This window comes from Gambusia affinis, linkage group LG05 (genome assembly GCF_019740435.1).
Source record: "Gambusia affinis linkage group LG05, SWU_Gaff_1.0, whole genome shotgun sequence".
In the NCBI taxonomy this organism is placed as follows: Eukaryota; Metazoa; Chordata; class Actinopteri; order Cyprinodontiformes; family Poeciliidae; genus Gambusia; species Gambusia affinis.
Genome location: NC_057872.1, coordinates 1,461,182 through 1,487,241, shown reverse-complemented (window position 1 = coordinate 1,487,241; position 26,060 = coordinate 1,461,182). Strand labels below are relative to the sequence as shown.

Below are 26,060 nucleotides of genomic sequence, written 5' to 3'. Positions count from 1 at the left end.
ACACACACATTCACACACTGATGCTGGCAAGCTACTGGATCGTAGCCACAGCTGGCAAAGTGGCTGAAGTGTCTTGCCCAAGGACACAATGATAGAGGCAGACAGAGCGAGATTCAAACTGCTCTGTCTGATTGTTGCAGAAGTGGAGAGACAAACTCTTACCTCTGTCACCACTGTCATCCCACAAGCCATCAAAGTTAAAAACATTGTTTTTGTTCAATTTAAAAAAAAAGAATATTTATGCATTTTATTAAGGGCAAACATGCATTTCCCTATTCCCACTATAAACTGTGTAGCAAACACACAATCATGGGGTGTATATCTGTTTTTGGTCTCATTTTAATTTAGTGGACAAGCAGATGTAATCACTACACCAAACACTACATGAGAGATGTAAAGGAAAAATGTGTGGACAAGCAGATGTGGAGTTAGATTCTGGTCTGGGCATTGTATCAGAGTTTAAACCTTCATTGGAGGGAAATACACTGCTGAGTTCCTACCTGGAACTCAGCAGTGGAAAGTGCAGCATATCATTGATTTGATCCCTGAAAAACAGACAACAGACTTCCATGTTAGTTTTTAGGATTACCTTGACTCTTAATTCACAGTAGGAATTACTGTCCCAATTGAGATGTGTAGCCTTATGCTCAAATGTCAGAAAATGCCATTGCTATCAACACTATACAGATCAATGTTAACACAAATATTGCAATGACGACCATCCTGTCTACATTTTGTAGACAGACAATATATATAATTATATAACGTTAATTGATTGAAGCACTTCAAAAGAAAGACATCCGTTTTATGTCATTGTCAATACCTGACAGATTGGGTTTTGGTTTTCAGTTGTGTTTTGATCACTGGGCTTTCCATATTCAGTTAATTTCTCTGTTCTTTATTGTTGTTTAGGTTCTGTCATATAAGTTCATTCCTATTTAGTGTTCAGCTTCTTCAATATTTCTCAGTGTCCAATTTCCTCTTGGACACTGCTTTCAGACCAAATGTGGCACTTGCTGAGGTTTTTAGTATAGTACAGTACTATAGTATAGTACAGTATAGTATAGTATAGTATAGTATAGTATAGTATAGTATAGTATAGTATAGTATAGTATAGTATACCTATATCATCTCCATTGAGGAAAAAGTATGTCTTAAGTCTGAAATGGAAACGTTCGTCAGATTTTAGTACAGATGCCGAAGTTTGAAATATTGCAGGACCAAAAAATCCAATAAAAGCAACAGATAGAAAAGGAAGCACAAATCATCCCTGCAAAAAGAATTTTTTTAATGTTTTTTTAAGAATCTGTCAAAATACACTCATTAAACAATCTGTTAAATGGGATCTGACTATATTCATCTCAAACTCGTTTCTCAAATTTATGTGGATATATTTTTTCAATACAATTTTTGCACGTGCTTACAAATGAAGAGATTTTCTCTTCAAAGCATATTTATAGTAACACTATAAATAACAGTAAGTAATGAAACATGTCTTAGGGTTTAGCAAACCAAATAAAAAAAACACACACACACACACTTGTATAGGTTAATTTAGAAGCTGTCAGAAAAGGTAATCTTGACACTTGAATCCAAGTTTATTAACAGTTGCTTCTGTGATCCATCATTGTAACCGTGTCATTTGAGCTCCTTGGCCTGGCATCTTCTCACGTTGCACATGGACCCAATCTTCTTTAGGCCTCTTTCAGTTATCAACATCTATCTTTAGTATAAATATCCAATTATTATTTCAGTATGACCAGATATCAATGTTAGGGCATTTTTAATTTGTATTACGGCAGTCATGAGTGCATCTGTCTCTTTGCTTACCGTCTTCCTCAAGGATGAGTGAGAAAGTTTTGCATATCACTTTGTGAGGTTATAGCTGTCAACTTATCAACTTAAACCAAAACAGAGATTGATAACTTTACATATCTCTAATTTTTACAGTACAAACTTTTAGAAAGCTCATTGTGACTAAACAGGTAAAGGTAAATACAGCCTGAAAAACAAGGGACTCCAGTTCCATTTTTTTCTTCTAATTTTCTGTATCAAATGAATTGACCACATCAAAAGAACTCAGATTTTTTTATGCCATTATCTGACAAAAAAATCACACATGCAGGATGAACACTTTCTAAAATTAATTGCTTGAGGGATAAATAGGGACAGTAACTAGACTACCTACAATTTTATTTTCCCAAAGTGTTAGAAATGTCACAGCGCAGGAAGTCAGTTCTTTCATTAACACACTTGCAGTTTTTCAGTTCCTAGATGACTTCTCACCAACAACTACTTCATCCAATCTGATAATGATACAGACTGACCTGAATAAAAAACAAAATCCTTGACTCTTGGCTCAACTTCAGAAATTGGAACATGGCTAGTTTTCACCTCAGTGACTACTGTAACACAAAGAGGATGAACGTAGGCCTCTAAATGCAAAGAGAAGCTATGGCTTGATGCTCTCTAACTGGCTCCTCATATTTTAGGATGGGTTAAATAAATGTGTTGTAGTCAGTTCACGTGATCCTTTCTTTTAGCCTTAAAACAGGAAAAATAAAAGACAAACCTGGACAGAATTGTAAATGGCTTTGCCTTACAGTGCCTTGTCAAACCCCATAGAGCTTCACACTACATTCAGTCATTCATCCACTCACACACACATTCACACACTGAGGTGACAAGCTACTGGATAGTAGCCACAGCTACTTTGGGGCAATCTGACAGAGGTGAGGCTGCCATGTACTGGTGCCACCGGAACCTCAGACCAGCACCAGCAGGCAAGGAGGGTGAAGTGTCTTGCCCAAGGACACAACGACAGAATGAAATAAAATTATCTGTTAAGATTTCAGGTACTGGTATTCTACTATGATTTTGTTATTTCATTTTGTGAATATTTTTCACACACTCAGAAAAATATTAATTCCCTTTATAGTTATTGCTTGACTTGTTGCTTCCTTGCAGAGTTGGAATGCAAACTGTAAATGGCTGACCCCTGCCAGATAGCCAGCTTGTACAAGCTATGTGACTCTAGTCCCTTTGTGGGAGCTAACTTTACTGTTGGTGAGAATGAATGACTGCCCTTTAAGTCCAGGATTTTGTTGTTCTGGTACAAGGAAATGATTGTAGTGGTCAGTGCTAGCAGAGGTACAGTAACCCCGCAGGTTCTCAGGGTTATACAGGTGCTCCTGTCAAGGAATATGAAGGGTGTCTGTCCACATAGGATCGTGGGTGACTATGAGAGGGGTAAAGTGAAGGGACTGGTGTAGGTAAAGGTGTGCAGACCAACCGGCCAAATGGGCTGTGTAACTGCAAAGGAAGAGGATTCATGTCAGTCTGGTGGTAGTCTTTTGGCCTGTGCGAACACTCCGCACTAGGACTGCTAAATCTGGATAGAGTGGTAGGACTAGAAGCAGGGCTTATCACTTGGCTAAAAGTTCGGCACACCATAGTTTGTAAGGACCGTTGAGTGCACTCTGAAGTAAAACCTGAAGCAGCACCCCTGTGAAGCTCATTGGCAATACCTGGAGGTGTATTTTCAAAGCTCTTGCGTAACTGCATTTGATTCTCTTCTTCCTTGATCATCTGGTGTGTGGCCCTTATCAGAGTCTCAATCTTACTGGGATCTTCTGGGCTGCAGGAGAGGTGATCTGCTTGATACAGATCTCCAGAGTCACTGACTGAGCCTCCACCTGGAGAGCTGACTATGCTGTCTTCATCCCAGTGGGCTCGGCCTGCAGAAAGTGAAAGAATAAAAACACAACAGTCAGAAGAATGAACTTGAATCAATATTACGGCAGTTGACACAAGAGCCTCCTTTCGAGTTTTGGTCATATGTCTACCTCTTGCTCACATATTTAGGTAGGACATATTTAGCCATGTTGTAAGTCCTTACCTTGCTTGCTCTGGACTGCTGAGATGCTTGCCAAACTGCTATTGTATTCATCATGGTTGTCCAAATACCTTTTACTCAGTGGTACAAAGGACCGGGCTGTGCTGAACCATGTATCACTGCTGGTTGGTGGAGCTCCAAGAAAATATCTACCTGCATCACATCGACCTTGCTCACAACTCTGCCCTTGACTGTGTACATGGATGTGTGTGTGGATATCACTGGTGGTGTGGTGCTGCTCTTCAGATAAATTGTAGCAGAGACTCCGTGGATCAAATAGGTTTCTGTAGCTGAAAGAGGCTTCCATGTGTTCACTCAGCTGAGGGGAAGCTGAGAGTGTGAGAGGACTTCCCCATGGACTGTCCAGGTCAGACTCTGTGTTGAAGCTAGGATACTGCAACATGGAGAGAGTGTGCAAGAAGAAATATGTTAAGAAACTTGGCAAATAAAACTGTTGGGTTTCAGGATTTTATTTCAAAGATCTAGGAATTCCTTTGAATATTATTGTGGACAGCAAACAAGTTTTAACACATAAAAAAATAAATAAATATTGTTTGAGTTTTCTGTAAAAACAATTTGCTAATACATCAATAAGCTATACGTTAGATCCAATCAGATCCACTGGGACATGCCAGACTTTTTTAGTGATTTATGTGTCATGCAAAAAACAAATTTCTGTTTTTTGCTTGGCAAAAAACAGAAATCTGACAGCAGGACAGTCAGATTTCTGTCCTGCTGCCTAGAGAAACTGAACAGGCCTTTTGCCAAGAACTACTTTTGTAGTCCTTAACCGACTGGCTCAATTAAAACTCACAAAGGAGTCAGCTTTGCACAAATCAAAGAAATTGCATGTGCAATGCCCCATTCTAGGTGAGGTCTGAATAGTGGCCTGGAACCAACTTAGATTGCAGTTTAAGAAAAATTTCTGTAACGGACACAAAAGAAGGATACATTTATGATCTTAGACAGATAACAAATAACTCTCAAGGGGAATGTTTTGAAAGAGGAAAAGACCTGTGGTGGCATACAGCATAGCGCAACCCACATTTGGAGGCCTTGAGTCCTCGACACAGCCGTCACGGTTTCGATTTCCGGACCCAGCAATATTTACCGCATGTCTTCCCTATTTTTCTTCCCCCTTTCCTGTCAGCCTACTTTCATATAAGAGACACTAGAGCCCACAAAAAGACCCCCTGGAGGGGAGGGGAAAAAAGGAAGATACCATAGTTTTTCTACATAATACTCAAATGTTTTTAAAAAATTGGAAGTTATGGTCAGAAGTTTACATACAATCATCATGTCTTAAATGTAATTGTTTTAGGTTTTGGCAGGGATCCCCAATTATAAAACACACCTGCAGTGAATTTTATTTCACCACTATTCAACTCTTTTTTAGTTATTTTTGTGCCCTTAGTACACTTTTGTACAATAAGTAAACTACGGTAGTTAGGAAAAAAATAAACATAAAAAAATGACACACTTTGAGGATTTTATATGGAGACTGGCAGACAGTGATGAAGAGAATGTGAATGCTGTTGTCAGGACAAAATGGGGTGTAGTGGTGCATGTTGGAGCCACAACTGAACTGTTGGCTGTGGCCATATGTGTGATGTGACTTTTTGTAAATGTTGAGCAAGGAAATCTGAACTTTGTGGTAGCTTTGTGCTTGACAGATATAATGCAGTAATATTGTAATTGTTAATAGATTATTTAAATTTATCAGTGCATGCTTATGTACTGTACATGTAGTGTACAGATAGTTGCTGTACTGAGCCTTGCTCCCATAGGGAGTGGGTGTGGGCGAGCAGGTGAGCAGCGGAGATTTTTATGTGCTGGAGATTATTGATGAATGATGGATGATGGATGATGAATCATGAAGAAATTTTACAGTAGTCCAATCTGGAGGTGATGAAGACTGCGTGGATGAGAAGGGGAGTGATGGGTGGAGGAAAGCAATATTTTTTAGATGAAAGAAGGCAGTTCTTGTGATGAGGTGACATGTTGTTCAAAGGAGCGATTACTGTCTAACACAGGGATGGGCAATCCTGGTCCTCGAGGGCCAGTGTCCTGCAACTCTTAGACGTCTCCCTGATCCAACACACCTAAATCCAACAGTTGAATCACTTCCCAAGTGCAGTCAGGTTCTCCAGATTCCTGCTAACGACCTCATTATTTGACTCAGGTGTGTTGAAGTAGAGAAACATCTAAAAGTTGCAGGAGACCGGCCCTTGAGGACCAGGATTGCCCACCCCTGGTCTAACATGACCCCAAAATTGCAGATGTGAGTTGGTAGAGACAAAGTGGTGCTGTCAATGATGAGGCTGGAGTTGTTGGTGGTTTGGTAAGGGATTTGGGACCCATGTTGATGTCGACTTGGCACAGTTTAGTTTGAGGGAGTTTGACTATGGGTAATGTAACCGAGGAGGAGCATTTAAAAGGATGAGACGGAGTACAAGTGAAGCTTTACATCCCTGCTGTGAGCTTGGACATTTCAGCTGAGGTAACAAGAGAGACCAGTACTGCAACAAAGGGATCATGTGGGGAGGATGAGGCAAAGGTGGTGGTAGTCTGATTACTGTAATCTGCAGTAAAGGAGTTGGAGATGTCATCACTGGGATTAAAAGTGTTTATTTACAGTGGAGCCTTGGGGCTAGATGCACCAGAGTATTTAAGGTTTGAGTAGTATGTGAAGTGGGAATTGATAAATGACCGTAACGACAAGCAGTAAAGCAATATGTTCAAATGAAAGAACATCAAGAATGCTGTTTTAATGTCCTTTCTATGTACAGCTCTAACACCACCTCCATGCTCTTCAGGGAAGCGTTTTCAATGTATATAAAGCCAGGGATGTGGTCTGGTGTAAAAGGAAATAATCCAGGGGTTTATGCCATGCTTCAGTGAGACAGAGAAAGTCAAGAATATTATCAGTTATAAATGAATGTGGCCTTTATTGTTGAGGGAATGAGTGTTAAGCAAAGTTGCTTTCAGATTATGTTGTTCTGTGATAAATTCTGAGGACCAGTGGAGTAGATGGACATCAGGCAGATTCACATACTGTTTACTGTAATGATGAAAGAAGAAAGTAGGATTGTGATATGACCAGATAAAAGTGATGGAGGTAGGCAATGTGAAATTATAGGAGAGCATATGACCAGAGTACCTGTGTGGAAGACAGCAATGTGTTGCAGATGTCCGACTCGGGTGTTTTTTAAGGCTGTGGAGATCTGTGGTGAAGCAGAGTGACAGCATGGTCTGGGTGAAGAAGTGGTGGATGGATGTAGCTAAATTTGTGACAGCCTTCTGGTGAATAGGTTTCTGGGAGGAACATGGGCTGTACCTGAAGCCTTGAAATTGTGGTATAGGCTTCTGATATTTGGTTTCAAATTTAACAAATTGTGCTCACCGTTTACCGTTACTCTGACTTGTTTTTTATTGAAAGATACCTTCAAAGACAAACGTATTTATTTTCCTGAATGAGTTTATATAAATTGGAAGTAAGATTTAGAAAATTGTGCAAAAAGCGCAATAAACAATTTGCCAATGGTTTTATTTGTCGCACAAGGTGCCCTATTTTTCAAACTTGAAAACCTGCCCCCCAAAATGTCTGTGCACGTCATTGTTGAACTGTGTTGAACCAGAGACACATCTAAAAGTTGCAGGACACCAACCCTCAAAGCTGGGATTTGAGGACCCCTGTTCTAGAACTCTCAGCATCTCCTTTTTTAAATTTAAATTTTCATATATGTATACATCTGAATCTCTATGTACAATATTGAGCTTGTAAGAATTGTATGAATTCCTTTAAGTAAATTGTTAAAAACAATGTTAATGTCATGCCCACGATGGTTGTGTGTAACCCACTGACCAGAACTGTATATATTCTTAGGATTGAATAAGTGATTTTCATCTACATAACATGCTGCTTGTGGTCTATCTGCTTTCAGAAACAGTTTTATTGCAATGACCCCAGTTCACACATTTGCAGCACAACCTGTGACCTGTAATCTGAATGGTATTGCAACAATACACAGAAATCTCACCTGAGTGTATGGTGAAAGTCTAGATTTGGTTTTGGGCCGGATCACTCTGCTTTTGAGGTATTTGCAGTTCTCTGGAAGGCTGTTGGTGACACTATTGGTGCTGAATGGGAAGGAGGCCTTGGATGTAACCTGATCTAGAGAAAACTGAAGACCTTTATATTCTCTTTCCCTAACAAAAAAAAGCACAAATGTTTTGGTCAGTAGCTACACAAAGAGATTTCCCAGCACCGTGGTTGTTTATTAAAGGCCACAAACAGTTCTTCTGTGCGTTTTCTTTTAGGAGAAGAACATCCTCACCATCTGTTGTAAATTAAAGCCTAATCATGGAGCTTAAAAGGAGCAGCATGTGAAGTGCTGCGTTTTTGTGAGCCTAACTGCTGGGAAGAATTGGGATGTGTTAAGAAGGCTGCAACGGCTGTTGGGAAACTTGTTTTACCAGAAGGATTGCAGCAAGGCCTTTAACAAACAATCCACAGTGGAAAAGCTGTCCTATGAAATACACAGGATGATTAAGATCTGTGTTTGGATAATCAGGTACAAAGAAAGCTTGGACATCTCACTACTGGGAAATTCAAATTGATTTCTTTCCTAAGTGTTATTACCATCCAGGATGAATCTAGTTTGAGGCAACAAAAAAAACCCTGGATGAGCATTACTTAAGAAAAATAGTGATCCATTCTACATGCGTGTCACCTTTTCGTTTCAATATCTCACCACACAAACACTAATCCATATATAAATCAAAGCGATTCAAAGATTTGGAACATCTCCATTTGAAAAGTCCTGGAAGACCACAATTATTTAGTGGTCCATTACATACAATTGTGACAGACCAAATCTTTTGGTGTTTTGCATACTTTTTGAGTGGTAAATGTTTTTGTGTAATAAAACAAAAAATTTTTATACTATCAATTTAATTTTATTAGTCGGCAAATATCATATACATAAATCTAAATTCTCAAATCAGAAACCTTGCTTTTCAGCTTTTAAAGAGGAATTCAAACAATATATTAGATCTCTCCAGTATTCAAAAAATAGAAACACCATTAAGACAATGGATATGTGCTCTGACTTTAATATCTTTCTGAGTTAACTTTTTATTTATTTGCCTTTCGATTAGTTAGTATTAGTGCATGCTAGCATTATTGTCTTGTCTGTTTTTTTACTTATTTGTGATGTTAATTTTGCTGTTTTGTAAACCCCCTTTTTCGTTTTAAGAAAAAAAAAAGGACCCCGCTGCAGCAAACAGAAAGAGGAGGGAACGGACCACTGTCAGTCTCATACCTTATTTGTAAATGGGACTATTGCTCTCTGGACGTGAAGGGGGCACAATTTCCTGTATTATCGGCGGCCTCCCGTTTTGATTTTCTTTTGAAATCTTTGATACATCTTCACCTTTAGAAACCATTTTTCTTCTCAGAATTTGTTCAAATTTGTATTTGAACATCTCTCTTTTATTTACTTCAGCGCAGCTCACAGTTTTTAACAGATTCCGTACCTTTCGATGTACTTCTAAATCTGCTCCTTAGTCACATCTTTTAGGTCCTGCTACTGCGGTGGTAACACAACTAATCTAATTACATGACTAAATCAGAATACCACAAAGTCTGTATTATTTTCTATTAAATTCGGCATTTCTGGCACCACAAAAGATAAATTATCTTATAAAACCCAATATTTTTTCATTTTCTTAAGAATATAGACCTAACTAAATTAGATAAACAAGACCTGAAAGTGATTCCAGTTTCACTTGATGGCCAATCTGTTGAAACTGTGGCAAATTTTAAATTCCTTGTGTCATTCTTGAACAGCTGAAAACTTTGCTGAAAACACTGTATCTTTAAGAAATGTTAAACTTTATTTTTTAAGAAGATCTAGTGATGTTGCTATTACCCAACTTGAGGTTAGGTAACCCTCTACTTAACCTCTAGTTGGGTAGAGGTTGTTGAGTTAAAATGTTAAAAAACTTAACATTCTAACATTCTAGCAGGCATCTTTTTTGAACCTGCTACTGCTCATAGTGACTTGGGGGTGGTAAAACAACTAATATAACTACATTACTAAATAAGAATAACACAAAGTCTTTATTATTTATTATTATTATTTTATTCTTTTAAGGATGTAGAACTAATTAAATGACTTAAACAAGACCTCGAAGTGATTGTATGAAACTTTCCCAAAATGTGTTTGTTGGGGCCCAACAAACACATTTTGGATTTAATATTTGATTTTTATTAATATTATTTTGCACTATGCATTTATATCTTTTTTTTACGCTTATTTGCACACAATTTTAATTTTCTTTATTCCATTTGTTGTCAATATATTTCCAGTGGCAACCTGTGAAGCTCTGGTAAATTCCATGCCCAGGAGAGTTAAGGTAGCTCTGGTAAATAACGGTGGCCACGCAAAATATTGAACTTTCACTAAGGGGTGCACTAATTTTTGTTGCCGGTGATTTAGAGATTAATGACTGTATTTGGAGTTATTTTGAGGAAAGAATAAATTTGCACTGTTATATAAGCTGCACACAGACTACCTTTCATTGTGTCAAAATGTCATTTTGTCAGTGTTGTCTCATGAAAAGATATACTTAAATATTTGCAGAAATGTGAGAGGTGTACACACAGTGTGATACACACAGAGCACCTGATCTGACTGTGTCTGTTGTACCCACTGGTTGAGTGTGTCCCCACACTATGTCTTTTGGGAATAAACTGGTGCAGATCCTGAGTCCAGTGTGACATTGTTGATCCTTTTGACAACTGTTACACAGAGCACATTAAATGTTTTTGCTCTATCGTCTTCAATCCACCCAAAACTATTAATTTGCTCCTTTCCTTTTTCCCAACAATTTTCTAATACTTTAACTGGATGATCTTCATTATAATTTTTTTTAAATTTATCCAATAATTAACCATTATCTGTCTTCTGATACATAATGGCATTTCTCCTGATTCTATTTGTAAAGCACATTGATTTAATTGCCCCTAAACAAATTCTCAATGCTCTAGCTTGAGTAACACACATTTTTTAAATATAGTTTTAGCCACTGTACCATACATCACACTCCCATAATCTATTCTTAACTGAATTAGTGACACATAAACATTTTTAAATTATTCAAAATTTGCACCCCATGTCAATCCTGCTAAACACCTCATAATGTTAAGAACCTTCTTACTTTTCTCCATAATATATTCTGTGATTTTTTTCCAAGTTAGTTTATCAAACACTACTCCCAAAAAACCAAAACAGTCAACCCTTTCTAACTCTGTTAACTCTGTTTTATCAACCCCAATTTTTTTATTTGTAAAAAAAAAATACTTTTATCTTCTCAATTGAAAATTTAAAACCCCACTCTATCCCCCACTTGCCCACTTTATCTATGCCTTCCTAAAGTTTTAAAATAAGATGTTCTACATTTCTTCCCCTTTTCCACAATGTTCCATCATCAGAAAAAAAGTGATTTGCCCAAACTAATTGATAATTCTTTAAAAATATCATCATACATCAAAAAACACAGCAACAACAGTTTCCTTATTAATCTGAGCTTTTCTAATATCATCTTCTTCATAAAACAGGGTCTATAGCTCCTCTCCCTCTACGAAAGCCACTCAGATAAGGAGCAATTATATTTCTTGACTCCAAATATTGTATTAACCTCTCATTCGCCATCCTTTCCATCAGTTTACACATATTAGACATTAAAGCAATCAGTCTGTAGTTTCTAGGATTACTATGATCTTTCCCAGGTTTTCCCACTACGTATCTCTACAAATGTGCTAACTAAAATACCAGCCTTTCCCTATCATTTATTGTTACTATATTATTTTTAGGTATCATGTAACTCCATTATTTTCTATCCCTCCCACCCCCATTTTTTGATCATTCCTCAAACTTCCCCTATCTGTGTACAGCTATCAATTTTGTCACAGAAAACGCTCCAATATATACTTATTGGTCTTCTTACTTTTGCCTGTGTTTTTATATTAAATTAAATGATAAAAATTATGAGACCACCTAACCAATTTAAATGCTTTATTTCTTTCTCTGACTGCTGTTCTACACTCATCATTTCACCTTGGAACAAACGTTCTCCTATTTTTCCCTGATGTCTTTGGAATAAACTCCTCAGACACTGACTGATCTCTTGATTCATACTTTCAATACTCAAATCATTTTGAACATTTAAAATCTTACATTCACATAAGTTATTAAAAATTTTCCCAATTTGCTTTCCCAAATATCCACTTTCCTCCTATCATTTCAGCGCTCTGTGCCTGACCTATCCTTATACTGCTGGAGTAAGATACTCCAGCAGTATAAGGATTGTGATTTTAAAACAATCTTGTTGACGTTGCCATATTTAAAGGGCTGGACATGCCGGTAAGTGTCAGAGGAAAAAACAACACAGCCTTCAGTGCAGTGCTTCCCAGAGCCACCTCTGGCCATTCTTTAACAATTGCGTCCACTTGTGTACTTCTCAACCCACAACTGGAAGTCAACAAGAACATCAACAATGCGATTCAACACATCTAAACTCTTAGCTGCTCTCAGGTCCTTAGTAGGGTTCTCCCAGAGGTGAAGGCTGCAATGAGAGAAAGATCCCTCTATGTGTTTTAATTCTCTGTTTAGATATCAACAGGAGACCTGAGGAGCTGCACAACTAAATCAAATAAGGATTCACAGCCTATATATAACATCAGTAAGAGCACCTTAAAATATATTCTAAAACAGTCAGGCAACCAATACAGAGACTTTAGGATTGGTGTGATGCAAGCTGTCTTCCTAGCAGCATTCTAGCAGCTTTTTTGAAGTAGCTGTAATGGTACCAATATTACTTTAAGACCAGAAGACCAGAAGACATAACATAACAATAACCTATTCAACTAAGCTTGAAGTAAAGTCTTTACGTTCGACTGTGAGAGAAATGGTGGCTATGGAAGATCTCCAAACCTGGGGCATGAAAAGTGGAGGCTATCAGGGCTAAACACACAGCAGGAGTTCACATGCAGGTGAAGTGACTTATCCAACACTGCATACACTTAAGTTACTGTGCAAATTAACTCTAGCTATCACTATCTACAGCATTGCTTTATCTTTTCTTCTAGGTGTTATGCAAAGAGAGAAACACTGATAGAAAAATGCCTCATTTTCAGTTCAGTTTAAAGAAATAGTGAAATATTGAGAATAGGAGGAAAATAAGGATTCACTCGTGGTATAGTAAATTGAAGCCCATAAACGCTTATCAACTTTGCAACCTATTAATTAGAAGGCCATCAACATAAAGCTGTTAGGATTTATTGTAGGAGGTGGAGAAAATATGTGCCAAGCTGTTTTCCACCTCTGAATACAGCTAGCCATGCTGCTTAATGGAGGGTTGTGTGGGCTTTATTTGTCCTTGTGTTGACTATGTAGAAAACGATTGCTGGTTAATTTTTGAATCTGCCTGAAAACACATTACAACTGAACTGCTGCTGCTGGATAAAAGCAGCCTCTGTCTGCAGGCAGACAGTCTTCAGCTTCTGCCCTCATACTTACAACTGAGTTGCTAGAAGAATATGCCACAGGAGAGCTGCCACTAATGTCAAAGCCAACACATAAGCATGTACAGCAAACTCTGCAACTGAGACTGCACTTTGATAACAGAAGAATACTGGCAGACTGAGAAGAGCAGGAGAGCAAAAACAAATACAATTTTCTCTTTTTTCAGTTTGCTTTAGTCTTCAGCAGGAGCAATGAAAACCACATAAACAGAAATAAGTTTAAAACTTTTGCCATGTTTTTGACAAGTACTTGCTTGCAGAATGCATGTAATTTTTAAAAATTAACTTAAAGGTAATTGGTTCTCAGCAAATGTTTGCATAAATTCATTACATTTACTCATTATCTTCTCAATCACTGAATGACAGCACACAGTGATCTCAGTCCTCTCTGTCTACTCTGTGTATATATCTGACATCTTACACTGATCCCACTACCTTTACGCATACTGCTTGTGCAGTTTATTCATACAGTTTCACATCTGCAATAAAAAGAAATCTAGAATTTCCTTGTTTATCATCGATACATTCTCATTGACAGTCATTTAACGGTGCAGTGTTGTATATTTTTCAGGGTTAGGGTTAGGCGCCTCTTCTTTCTGACACTTCACCTTCAAGAACCCATCACAATGTTCCTTCATAAAAAATTTAACAATGTTTTTACCAGCGTTCCACTGAGAAGTAGTTTGTATGATGAGCTCAGTAGATGCACATTTCCACCAGGTGTCTGCTAATTGCTGCTGCTGCTAGCCTGAAGAGGCAGAGTGGGGGAGTTGCAGGGGACGGCTGTTCTGTGAGGCGCAATGGTTGCCAAGGAGATTAAAGGATTTCTCAAACATGCATGAAAAAATCAAAGCAACATTCTACATATATTTTTGATGAGGGAATAACATCATAATATGATGCAAAGATGAAAATATTTCAATTTTACATAATATTGCTTGCATGAGGCAGGTCCTGCATTCTTAACCATTTTAAGTATCAAATAAATGATTTTTAAAGACATCAAATGAAACTTTCACCGCACCTAACCAAAATACCAATGAAAGAACTCTGATACAGTGCTAAGTCAAGATGTTTGCATCACAGTGCAAACCATGCTGAGTGATGCATTAAACAAACAGCAGTTATTAAGCAAATACAAGCTGCTGCTTCTTCAACTTACCATCTGTTTCTAATCTGACTAATTTATTTATTAAAAAACTGTACTTAATATTTAATTTAGAAATTGAAGTAAGACTTTAAGGTCTTTTTAAGCCTAGTCTTAAATTTCACTTTTAGAACTTGCTTTGCCAGCCATTTCTTTGGTCCATTCTTATTCAGGAAGAAATGCACATCATGACACCTCAGGCAGAGAGTGCAAGCTGAATGTAAACGTCTCTACACTAAAGTTTCAGATCAAGTTTGAATTAAAAGCAACACTCTGCGTAAGCAGAGTAACACTCTTTTTTAAAAGATCAAACTCAAACAACTCAGTGTTTCACAAAGTCTTTCGAGAGGAAATATCTCACCAGCTTCTTAACATAGCACAATCAAATCTAACAGACATTAGAAAGTATGGTTCCAGGAGCTGGAACAACACTTACGTAAGGACATAATTGATGCTGACAATGCAGTGAGGTCGGGATGAGCGGCTGTTGTGCACAATAGTTGCATAACTCTGAACCCAGACCCAACCACCTTGTTTGGCCAAGAAACGGTAGTATCTTGTTGTGACTTGACCTTTCACCAATACTACAAGGAGAAGAGAAAGGAGTCAGCCATGTGGTGAAGATCTACACACCAATAGAAGTACATTGGGTCTGATGGGTATTTATGGTGAAGACCATCAAAGATGACATAGATGAGCTGTAAAACCAGTACAACAATATTCACTTGCTCTCTGCACCTCAACTGGCTGGAGATGTTTAAAAATGACACACAAACATATACACAAAGTCATGCCAACTCATTAGCAGTTTGGTGCAGTGCCGCAGCAATTACTTCCAGTAACAAACAGCAATTAAAGTATATATTTGTTAATGTCCTCGTATAATAAAAAAGGAATGTAATATCCAACAGCATTGTAAAGCTGTAACAGATTTTGTTCTCTACAGAAGAAGAAAATTTTATAAAATCCAAACTTACACAAATGATGTGCATAGCGCAGGTGGAAAGAGTCACAGATGTGGACATAATGATAGAGAGTCTTCTCTATGAGATCCTGAGGCTCATAGCCTGTTAGCTCTGCAACTCTGAGGAAGACAACACAAAAACGCTTTTCATTACATGGAATGATCCACATTACAGGGAGCTGTTACTTCTTCTGACACAAACCATTTAACTCTGATACACTGTAAAACATCTGAGCCACGTTTAGTTTTGTATACCATCTTCAACTTTTTAAGTCAAATAAATTTTGTGTGCTTTAGATTTTGAACCTAAATGTGTGAGTCTGAAGTATAAACGATAAACTAAGTTGTGTTAACTTTTTAATTTTGTCAAATCTCCAATAGTTGAATAAATTAGAGTTTTTAAGTTAGCACTTAAAAAAATGAAAGAAAAAAAAGACAAGAGTGGGAACTATTTCCCAGTGTGGCATGTCTTGTATGCTGTGTGCCTTTGTGAGTGAGATGGAAGTGGGTTTTATTGATCTGGCTTTTGTTAGTTAATAAGGCAAATGTTTACTTTAATACAACTGACAGTTTCTAAAGCCTAAGGATAATGATCTGTTAACACTAAATGTTTTTGAGCTGAATTCATTGTGATGTTTAATAAAATTCATGAAATTTTGTTCATGCAATTTGAAACAAGAATTTGAATTATTCTAAAGTAAAACAAGTAATTATTTTAACTTGATATTGTGAGTGAACATAATAGAAAAATATATGCTCTTTAGGTGAAGGCAGTTTTTTCTTGCACATTGTGAAATAATTATTTGGTTTAATTTGCAGCATTAAGTTAAAGCTCAATTTAAGATTAGTGAATTTAAAAACCAATGTTCAAACAACTTGCCTCTTGTTAAATCAACTTTATGAACTTTAATTTCTGAGATAAAACAGATAAAATTTTCTTATTGGCTTAAATGGAATTTCCAAGGCAGCGGGTGAACCTTCATTTTCTATTTAAACCATCTTCAAATGTTTTACAGTGCAGTTTGACGTCCTCATGTGTTTGAGTACAGCACATCAACAAGTTATATAATAATTACTCTGCTTTAAATATTATACTTTAGTCTCAATAATTGACATTAACATGTATCCAAGTGTGTACAGGCAGATTGGCTTCACCATAGAAGAAAGAGCACACCGTGAGTCGAGGAAGATTAGTTTCATGTCCAGGCTGGCTCTGAACATGAACATGTTGCAGTGCAGTTTTATTTCTGTTACAGCGCTGGGTGGTAACGAGTGACCAACGGCTACCAGACCGATGTTCTGATAGCAGCCGTCAAATGGAGACATGTCCAGGCTGTATTGACGGATCTTCAGGTAGCCACTGCAGTGGATCACCTGGACCAAAGGAGTCACACACAAAATCATACATCAGGCACTTTAATTCAGAAGAATAAGAAAAAAAAGGGCATGCTTGTGGTATTTATCAATATTCCAGTTGATTTATTTATATCGACCAGTAATAAAATGGTTAATCCTTGTTGATCATTAGCAACAATGAAAACAGTGTCTATAGACTCTGTGAAGTTAGACTCAGACACAGCACTCATTTGTTTTATGCAGGAAGCACAAAATTATGCTAAATCCACCTATGTAATAACTAAATCAAATGTATTAACAATACATTTAGATTGTTAATGATACTTGAATTATAAATTACTTTTTTTATGGCAGTGCCATTATAGAGTTGATTGTAAGTGTACTGTACTAATATTTAAACATAACTGAAATTTAATCAGTGATGTCCCAATCTGATCATGTCATCAAAAATTGGCCTAATCACGTGGTTTCAGAATCTGGTGTTAATCCCAATCAGAGATTGGATACATATTCATTCTTAGCACGCATGGAATAATACTAAGCTTAATTTTATTTGTTTAGTATTTGATGTTTGTTATGAAGCACTTTGGTCAGCTGAGGCTGTTATAAATATGCCATATAAATAAACTTTGATTTGACTTGAAAGCAGTCAGTATATACAGTTACATGATACAGAGTCAGACTGTCTCAAAACAACATGTGCCTGGTAATTTAAAGTTGTGATGGCTATAAAGCAAAGCAGAACATAGCATCAGCTTGAAGTAAAGCACTGCTGCCAACTTACAGTAGCAACATTGTTGCTGTATTTCGCAACTCTTCAGACCCTTCTCGCAATTTTTTTCAAAAAATTGACAAACCTAGCTGCTTTCTCTGGTTTATTTTAGACTTTGGCAACAAAACAGGAAAACAAGCCTCGATACTACTGCAGTTATGAGAGTTGAGAGCGGCAGTGAGCCCCTCACACCAACAGATGACTTGATGCAGCAGAACAGTGAGGAAACCCACTCACTCCACTTTGCAATGAAATTTTACATGCAAACATTACTGGTGATGCTGTTCTACATTAAATATAATGTAAATATAGTTCTTCATTTAGTCAAATGTTAATTTTAACCAAAACTGCTGCACCAAAATAAAATATCTGCACTTGACTTACACAGCCTTGGTGTTCTGTTCAATGATAAATAAAGTAGATCCTTTGTCTTTTTCTTTGCTCTTTATTTTTTAAATGTATTTTTGAAATGTTGGATCGGGCCTCAGGATTGGCCAATACTCAAAAATCAAATGACTCAGAGGCAAAAGAAAAAATGACAGGGACATTACCCTTACAAAAAAATCCCATGAAAGTCACATGTGATCACATGTGAATGATGTGAATCACATGTGAAAGCACATGAATACGTGTGATTTTGGAACGTTTCGTGGTAAAATCACATGTGATTCACATGTGAATCACACATCTCCACATGTAATCACATGTGATTTTCATGGGATTTTTTTGTAAGGGTAGGTTTATAAAGTATTATAAAGTGTTGACATACCAATAACGAAGTATGTCAATACTAAATTTCCTTGGCAGAGCAGTTGTCACTAAAGTATTTTTTCTGACTACAATAAACTAGACATTGTACTCATTCTTGTGTAATTGTTCTTGTTTTTGTGCTATATGAATAAAAGGATTTTTAGGAAACTGCTTATTTGACAATTTTTAAGTTTATGCTAAAAAATTAAACCATGTTCAGACTGCAAATGAAAACGATAGATACGCTTGCACAAAAAAAGCTTTATGGGATTTTTATAATTAGTGTTGCAGCATCTACTGTACTAAGTAATTGTGGCGCATAGTAGGATAATGGGAGGAAGGCCTTGCAACCTCCTCACCAAATATGATTAATCAAACTACAAGTGGAATAAAAGGAGTTATAAAAAAGGTTTGGTTGCTGAAATGTCAATAAAGATTTTTTTCATTGATTATTGAGAAAGCAGATAAAACCCATCATGACATTTTTAAATAAAATGCAATTACAAAAACACAAATTAGTTTTTCAAAGTTGACACTTCAATATTGTTTCACCATGTCTTGAGAGTTGTCTGTTTCATTTCCTGCAAGAAATACATTTTCATCTCACAACAATTTAAAATCTAAAGGAAGACGGTATGACAAATTTTAAGTTTCAATATATTGCTTTTTTTATTTTTCATGTTTTCTTGGGAGCCTAATAGACATCCCTTTATTGCGGACCCTTTGTCTTACTCCAGGTGTCCTCATCCTCCAGGTTGTAGGGTACATAAAAGAACAAAGAACCAAGCAGCGTTATCAGTGGTTCAGCAGGGACTGTTGTACCTTGTAGCCTCCACAGGTGAGACCAGCATTTCTTTTAGCCAGGACACATTTCATTCTTAGGAAGAAGGAGCGCTCCATCTCATACTCTGCAAAGACGTATAAATTGTAAAGTTATTCATGTTGTGCAATAAAATCATGACTCACGTTTTGCAAAACTGTAGGTTTGCATGAGAGATTACCTTGTACAAAATGGGAATGGTAAGGTTGGTGGGCTGTGAGGACCGCTGTCATTTCATCATGATCTGATGGATGAATGTATTCATAAATGCTGTTTCCTGTCAACTCTACCTGTTGAAGGGAACATTCAGCTCTGAGCTGGGATGTGAAAGGTGCCACTGGGTAACAGAACAGGCTTTTAAAATCTAACCTGTGATAGACCCAAGTGCACTGACGCTGTCTCTGAGATATACATTATTTTTCCATCTGGAGCAACCACAAAAATGAATCCATCTAATGTCTGTAAGAAAAAAAGAAAGATTATTTTCAGACCAAGACTATTTTTTTTTCTTTCTGAAAAAAAGTCAAGTGTCTTTTTATCAATAATGTATCACATTTATTGTTAAAATTTCATAGGAGGTGTCACAGTAGAAAGAGTTGCAACAGTACAACTGTCAAAAGAATAAGGCATTGAACACTGAAACTGTGCAAGGTGGTCTCAACTAAAAGTGATGGAATAATTTTTAGAAAATTATTTGTTTAACCAAAGGGGCTTTGATTTCCATAGTTACGTAAGATAGTTTTCTGCCTATTATTAATTATTATTATTGTTATTATTATTGCTACTGAATTGTATACCAATAATCAAAACAGAATAGATTGCTCACCGACTTTATTTGGTAGAAAATATAAAGGAATAATTAATACTGTCTGGCAGAAAAGCATTTCAGGAACAGTTTGCAACTTCAGCTTTTTTTTTTTTTCCCCACCAGGGGGTCTTTTTGTGGGCTCTGGTGTCCCTTATTCAACAGTAGGCTGACAGGAGGGGGGGAAAGACATGCGGCAAATGTCGTCGGGTCCGGGAATCGAACCTGCGATGGCCGCGTCGAGGACTGAGGGCCTCCAAGCGTGGGGTGCGCTACCCTCTACGCCACTGGAGCATGCCCCAACTTCAGCTTTTTAAGTTAATTAATGCTACATTTTAGATCTTCGCCTTTTCCACCTGAACCTCCGAATTACATCCAATCAGAAGATTTCTGTCTCTCAATATTTTAGCATGCTTAATTTCTCCAACATGTCCTTTAAGTGCTTTTCTTAACTTAAATGGATCAATGTTCTTAACCCCTTCTCCTTCATCAATATAATATTCATAGTTGGATTTTTTGGATTCTTCTGCTTTTTCCTCAATGCCTTCACTATCAGTGTCTTCTGTACTTTCTCCACTTCTCTTTTTCCTCTTTCTTTCAGCAGCTTGCTGCTTCTAACCACCCTTCCCCACCTTTTCCCACTCTTTTTTTTCATTTTGACCACCCATACCTTCCTCGTCACTACAATCCACATATTCCAGCCACTTCTTTCTAAATCATTGTTGCCATGTTCTGATTTATTATCAAAAGTTCCATTCCAAACTTTTCTGTCATCAATCTCAATATTTTGTGAAAAAAGGTTAAACATATATAAATTTCTATTAAAATAAAGTTAACTGTAACAAATATCAGCTTCTCAGATTTACTATTTTTCAGAGATAGTCAGCCTGATGAGTAAAGTTTTATTTTCACTGAATCTGCAGATTTTTAATGCAGGTTTATACTGCATACGCTTTAAATTATCAAGTTAAAATTGGTCAGTGAGAAGCACTGACATTGTGTTATTACCATGCATATAGCATTTCAGTCAGCCTTATTTGCTGATTATTTGGAATTATGGTGATATTTGTTAAAATAGTGCAAGTTATATGACAAAAGTTTGTTTCCTTAACCTAGAAATCTGTTATTGCAATATTATTTCAAAATGATTAATTTATGTCATTTTCCTGATGTGATTATTTTTGTATTATGGCAGAGGTTGTACAGTTGGTAACTTTCAGTTATTCCATGTCAGTATTAGTTACATGCCAAAAATAGTTAATAGAAGAGAAAATAATTTGTCATGAAAATCCATTGTACCATTCTTAATAGCTACTTGTTTAGCAAACTGCCTGTTTGCATAACTATCAGTGTACTCACTTCACCTCACTCAGAGGTCCTCTCCTTCCAGCAGTGAAGTGTGTTTTAATGTTTATAGTTGTACTATTTGTCAATGTATTATTGACAAATCGTTCAAATCAGTGCCAGGAAACCTTTGTTTTTACTTTCTCCTTTTTGTTAGCCTGAAGCCCTGCAGACGCACTCCAATGTGTTGCTGCTGGTGTGAGGGGGGGAGCAGGACAGACACGATGAGTGCGTGACCAGGAATGTGTTCAACTCATTTCACTCTCAAAGCAAGGAGAATGAAGGCAGCAGGAGGCAGATGGTGACAGCTACCAAGCCCGCCTCTATACACATAGTCCATCCAGCTTGGCTTAACAACATCAACAGCAACAACTACAACAACAACAACAATAATAATAATAATAGTTTTCTTTCAATGTACTACAAGTGAAGCCTTCCGGCAGTACCTGTAAAAGATGGGAGCCTAATTCCAGGCTGACATCATTCAAAGCGCTGTGGCTCACATGACCCCAGGACTCCCCAAGGCCTGCAGGAAGATACATTAATATACAAGAACAGTTACTTAAACACACAAGAAAGAACTCTCTAGTGGACAAGAAGAAGGTGTCTTCTTTGTCTTTTTAAAGACAAATAAGACACTGATAGTTTCTGCAGCAACTATCAGAAATCACTGTCTGTTATGGTGGCAAAATAAATACATAAATGGGAGCCTGCAGTTCTGCTTTACAATTACTGTAAGCCTCCCGAACTGCGTCACTGTAAACCCTAATATGAAATTTACAATGACGTCAAGAAAGCCTGCAGGAGTAAAGTCAGACTGACTGTCTTTTAGCTAGCTGGTGTATGAATCTTCAGCAGAGTAAGCACGCAACAATTACCTTTTCTGAAACGAAACAAATCTCAGATGAAGAAAGGCCTGGAAAATGAATGCGCTGCAGCGCGGCGCATTGAGATGTAAATCTCGATCTGCAGAGTAAACAAGCGGCGTGCCGCGGTCACAATGCTCCACTGCACGCCGCCGTACCAGCTAGAATGTACCATGTACTGAAGGCTTGGAGAATAATCCAGCAATAATAATAATAATAATAAATAAAAAACTAGCAGCGACTAAACACACACAGAGAGCGGGAAAACAACAACATGCCTTCATTTGAAAGAGAAATAAATAATAACGTTTAATAAAGCAGCTCAGTAGCATAATAATGATAATAATAATAATAATAATAATAATAATAATAATAATAATAATAATAATAATAATAATAATAATAATAATAATAATAATAATAATAATAATAACTGAAGACTAGAAATAATCTCTGACTTGTTGCAAAGGAGTTAAAAAATGGTAAACCGTTAGTGAGGCTCATTTATGGACTCACCTGAATTCATCAACACATTATAAGACATTACAAGAATAATCTGCTAAAAATGAGGCTCTGATGCTGTCAATGATTTAAATATAAAATAATAAAAGTTAAAAATGAGTAGGGGCATGCCGTGGTGGCGGATAGCGCGATCCATATTTGGAGGTTCGCGGGTTCGAGTCCCGGACCCGACGATATTTGCTGCATGTCTTCCCTCCTCTCTTTCCCCCTTTCCTGTCAGCCTACTTTAGGGACACTACAGCCCACAAGACCCCCTGGAGGGGAACAAAAAAAAAAAAACTAAATAAAATTGGCGTAGCTTCGCAACTACTGAGATATATCTATAAAATAAAAACGATCAACCCAGCAAAATGCAAGACTATAAAAAGGAGGGAGGAAGAATATAGCTATCAACATTATATTTAATATTTTGTTTCAAGAGACACGCAAATACTTTAAAATTAGAAATGACATTCTACACAATAAAATTATATAATAATATAATTATGAACTTATGGGTAAATAAATGTCAGATTCCGCACATGCGACGAATAAGCGCTCGGAGTATGGCTCAGTATGAGAAACAAAAAATCACTTTGGATGTGGACGATATATCATGGTGAAATGGAGGAGAAAACATTCTTCCACTTCAAGCCTTTTCTAGAAAAGTTTCAAGAAAGAACCGTCGCCGAAATCCTGTTAAAAGTAAGATTCATAATGAAGAAATAATTTCTCTTTCTGAAATAATAACTCGATTATTTGTTTTTTTACTCATTTATTTGTGTCATTTTACTTTTTAATTGACCTTCACCTAATCAAACTGTTGTGTAAGTAAAGAAATGCAACTACAAATGAACAAGAACAATAAATACATTCATTATTTTTAACAGTAATTATATATTTGGGCGAATTCGGTCAACCAAACCTGGGTGGTTGTAGACAAATCTAACAACGACGCCTCTTAAAACAAGCTAACAAAGTTCATTAAGGGCATTTAAATTATGTTTCTGTCTTTTTTCTGTACCGTTCTGTAGGTTAGACAGGGAAGTGAAATGGTGTGAGAGCTGCCCACCACTTTAAAACAGTAGAGCTCATTTAACAAAGGACTGAATCTATTGAGAGTTGTGCAGGTAGCACCGCGCTGCCACACAAGCAGCGGCACACAGAAAAGGCAAATGCAATGAGAAACTTAGTCTTTTCTGCAGCAGTACACAGCATAGCTGTAATGGGGGTAGCTGAGGAAAGTCTTCCCAAATAACTGGAAGATAATTTAAGATCATCAGCATGTTTAAACAACTGTAGTCCAGATAGGCTACAAGCACTATACTCCAGGATCATAACATCAGATTACCTCAGATAATTTTGCCAATCAATAGAACGCACATTTCCTGCAGAAGCCAATCTTTATATTTCAACATAAAAGGCTGTATAGTACCGATGTCATGCCAAGGTTTTCTTTGTGTTTATCGTCTTGGCTCATTATTACCAACTTCACTGCTACAAGGCTCCATATGTTCATGGATCACACGTGTAGATCACACAATATCATGAACGTCACGCAGGACGGGCCTTTTTTCTGATCGGCACAGTGATTGGGACCCTATCTATTCACACACGAGCGAGCGCGCACGTACACACACACACACACACACATATATATATATATATATATATATATATATATACACACACAACAATATTACAACAGCCGATCCTTTAATAACTGACCACCTTTTAGAAGCTTTGTCTACTTAAGATGCTTCCACTGTTTTAAAGACTTATCTTTGGTGATAAGCTCCAAGTCTGAGGTTTGAAGGTGTCCTGTCCAATAAAATAGATTTTTACAAAGTTTTGTATTGGTATACTAAAAACAGTAACAATAGTTGCATAGTCGGAAGAAATATTTATTTGGATAATGGCCGCTTTTGTTTGCTCCGTGGTGTTTTGCATGGAAGTATTGCAGCCAGGCCTCTTACCCTCAGGAAACACGGTTCTCATCTTCAGGTAGCTGGTTGTCAGGCGGATGATTGAGGCTTTATCTAGTTGGGAAGTGATGGCAGAAGGAAGCGGCAGCAGCTTGGCCAGTTCGTAAAACTCACTGTTTTCCTTCTCCCGACGCGTCCGGGCCGCATTTTTCGATTTTTCCTTCATGTTGGCGGTGTGTTCCGTTCCGGCCCTCTCCCTTCTAAGTCAATTTGCACTTACAGCACGTACAGCTCTCCCATGTCCTGCTCTGGAAGCGATACCTCCCCCGTTCTTGGCCTAAACCCCACAGCAGACGGCGCGTGGGCCCTCTTTACTTTTACAGGTGTTCCTGATAGTTCACGACCCATGAGACCAAACTACTTCATACATCCTTACTACTGAGGGAATATTCATTAGAATTTGGTGACACCGAAGAACTCAACGCACATGAGATCCATCACACCTGGTGTGAAACTTGTATGAACAGCCGAGGAAAATGCCTACAGGAGGAAGAAAGAAAAGAAAAAACATAAAATTAATTAACAAATTACAAGTTTTCCGGCTATTTTAATACAAGAACATAAACAAATTGAGCCGCAAACTGAAATAGAGGTAAGATTTCAACCTAACTGCCGAATGAATTGAATAATATCCCAGACTACGGTGAAAATGTTTTCCTTACCTCAATGCAGACAGTATGGTTAGCTTGTACTGGAGGGCCTGCTGGAGCCGTTGGAGTCCGCACACAACCTCCATCTAGCACAGAGCTCCATGACCCTCCATCTGGTAGGATTCTGTGATCAGAAGCGTAGCTACAGTTTCTTCTGAGAGGGTGGGAGACACGCCCACTAAAATCAACATAGTTGCTATTGGACAATTTCTTACGCTCAGCGATTGTTTATTGGTTATTCTTTAAAACGATGGGCGCACATTGGACGGTGATTGGTCGGCGACATATTCACCTCGTGGTTCAAGGTGAAGGAGTGGGACAACCGAAATTGGCCACTTGGTTTTCTTACTTTTTAAGAAATACAGTTAATTTATTTTCAGTCACGTTTATTTCTTTAGGGCACTCAACATTTTGACCATTATTTCGTGTACTAGAGTTTATGATTATAGTTTCTTAAAGAAGTTAAATAAGTACATCTGATATATTCGTCTCAAGAGTTGCTTTTTTTAATACACACATTATTTCTAAAATATTCTTTACAATTTTTTTTTATAAAGCACTAACAGTTATACTCTATCTAGTTCACACAAGATTTTTTGTTATTTTCTCAGAAAAA

The 26,060-nt window shown here is 37.3% G+C and overlaps 1 protein-coding gene across 1 annotated transcript; it reads right to left on the bottom strand.

Annotated features, from left to right (window-relative positions):
* Positions 1–1,279: 1,279 nt before the first annotated feature.
* On the bottom strand, positions 1,280–25,607 carry sim1a (SIM bHLH transcription factor 1a). Its single transcript, XM_044116264.1, is given in 13 exon segments — positions 1,280–3,192; positions 3,194–3,737; positions 3,899–4,289; positions 7,936–8,104; positions 15,068–15,215; positions 15,609–15,715; positions 16,770–16,969; positions 19,296–19,381; positions 19,475–19,583; positions 19,663–19,752; positions 21,889–21,968; positions 24,786–25,274; positions 25,457–25,607. Coding segments are annotated over 12 exon segments (2,268 nt in total). The 5' UTR covers positions 24,961–25,274; positions 25,457–25,607; the 3' UTR covers positions 1,280–3,023.
* Positions 25,608–26,060: the final 453 nt, after the last annotated feature.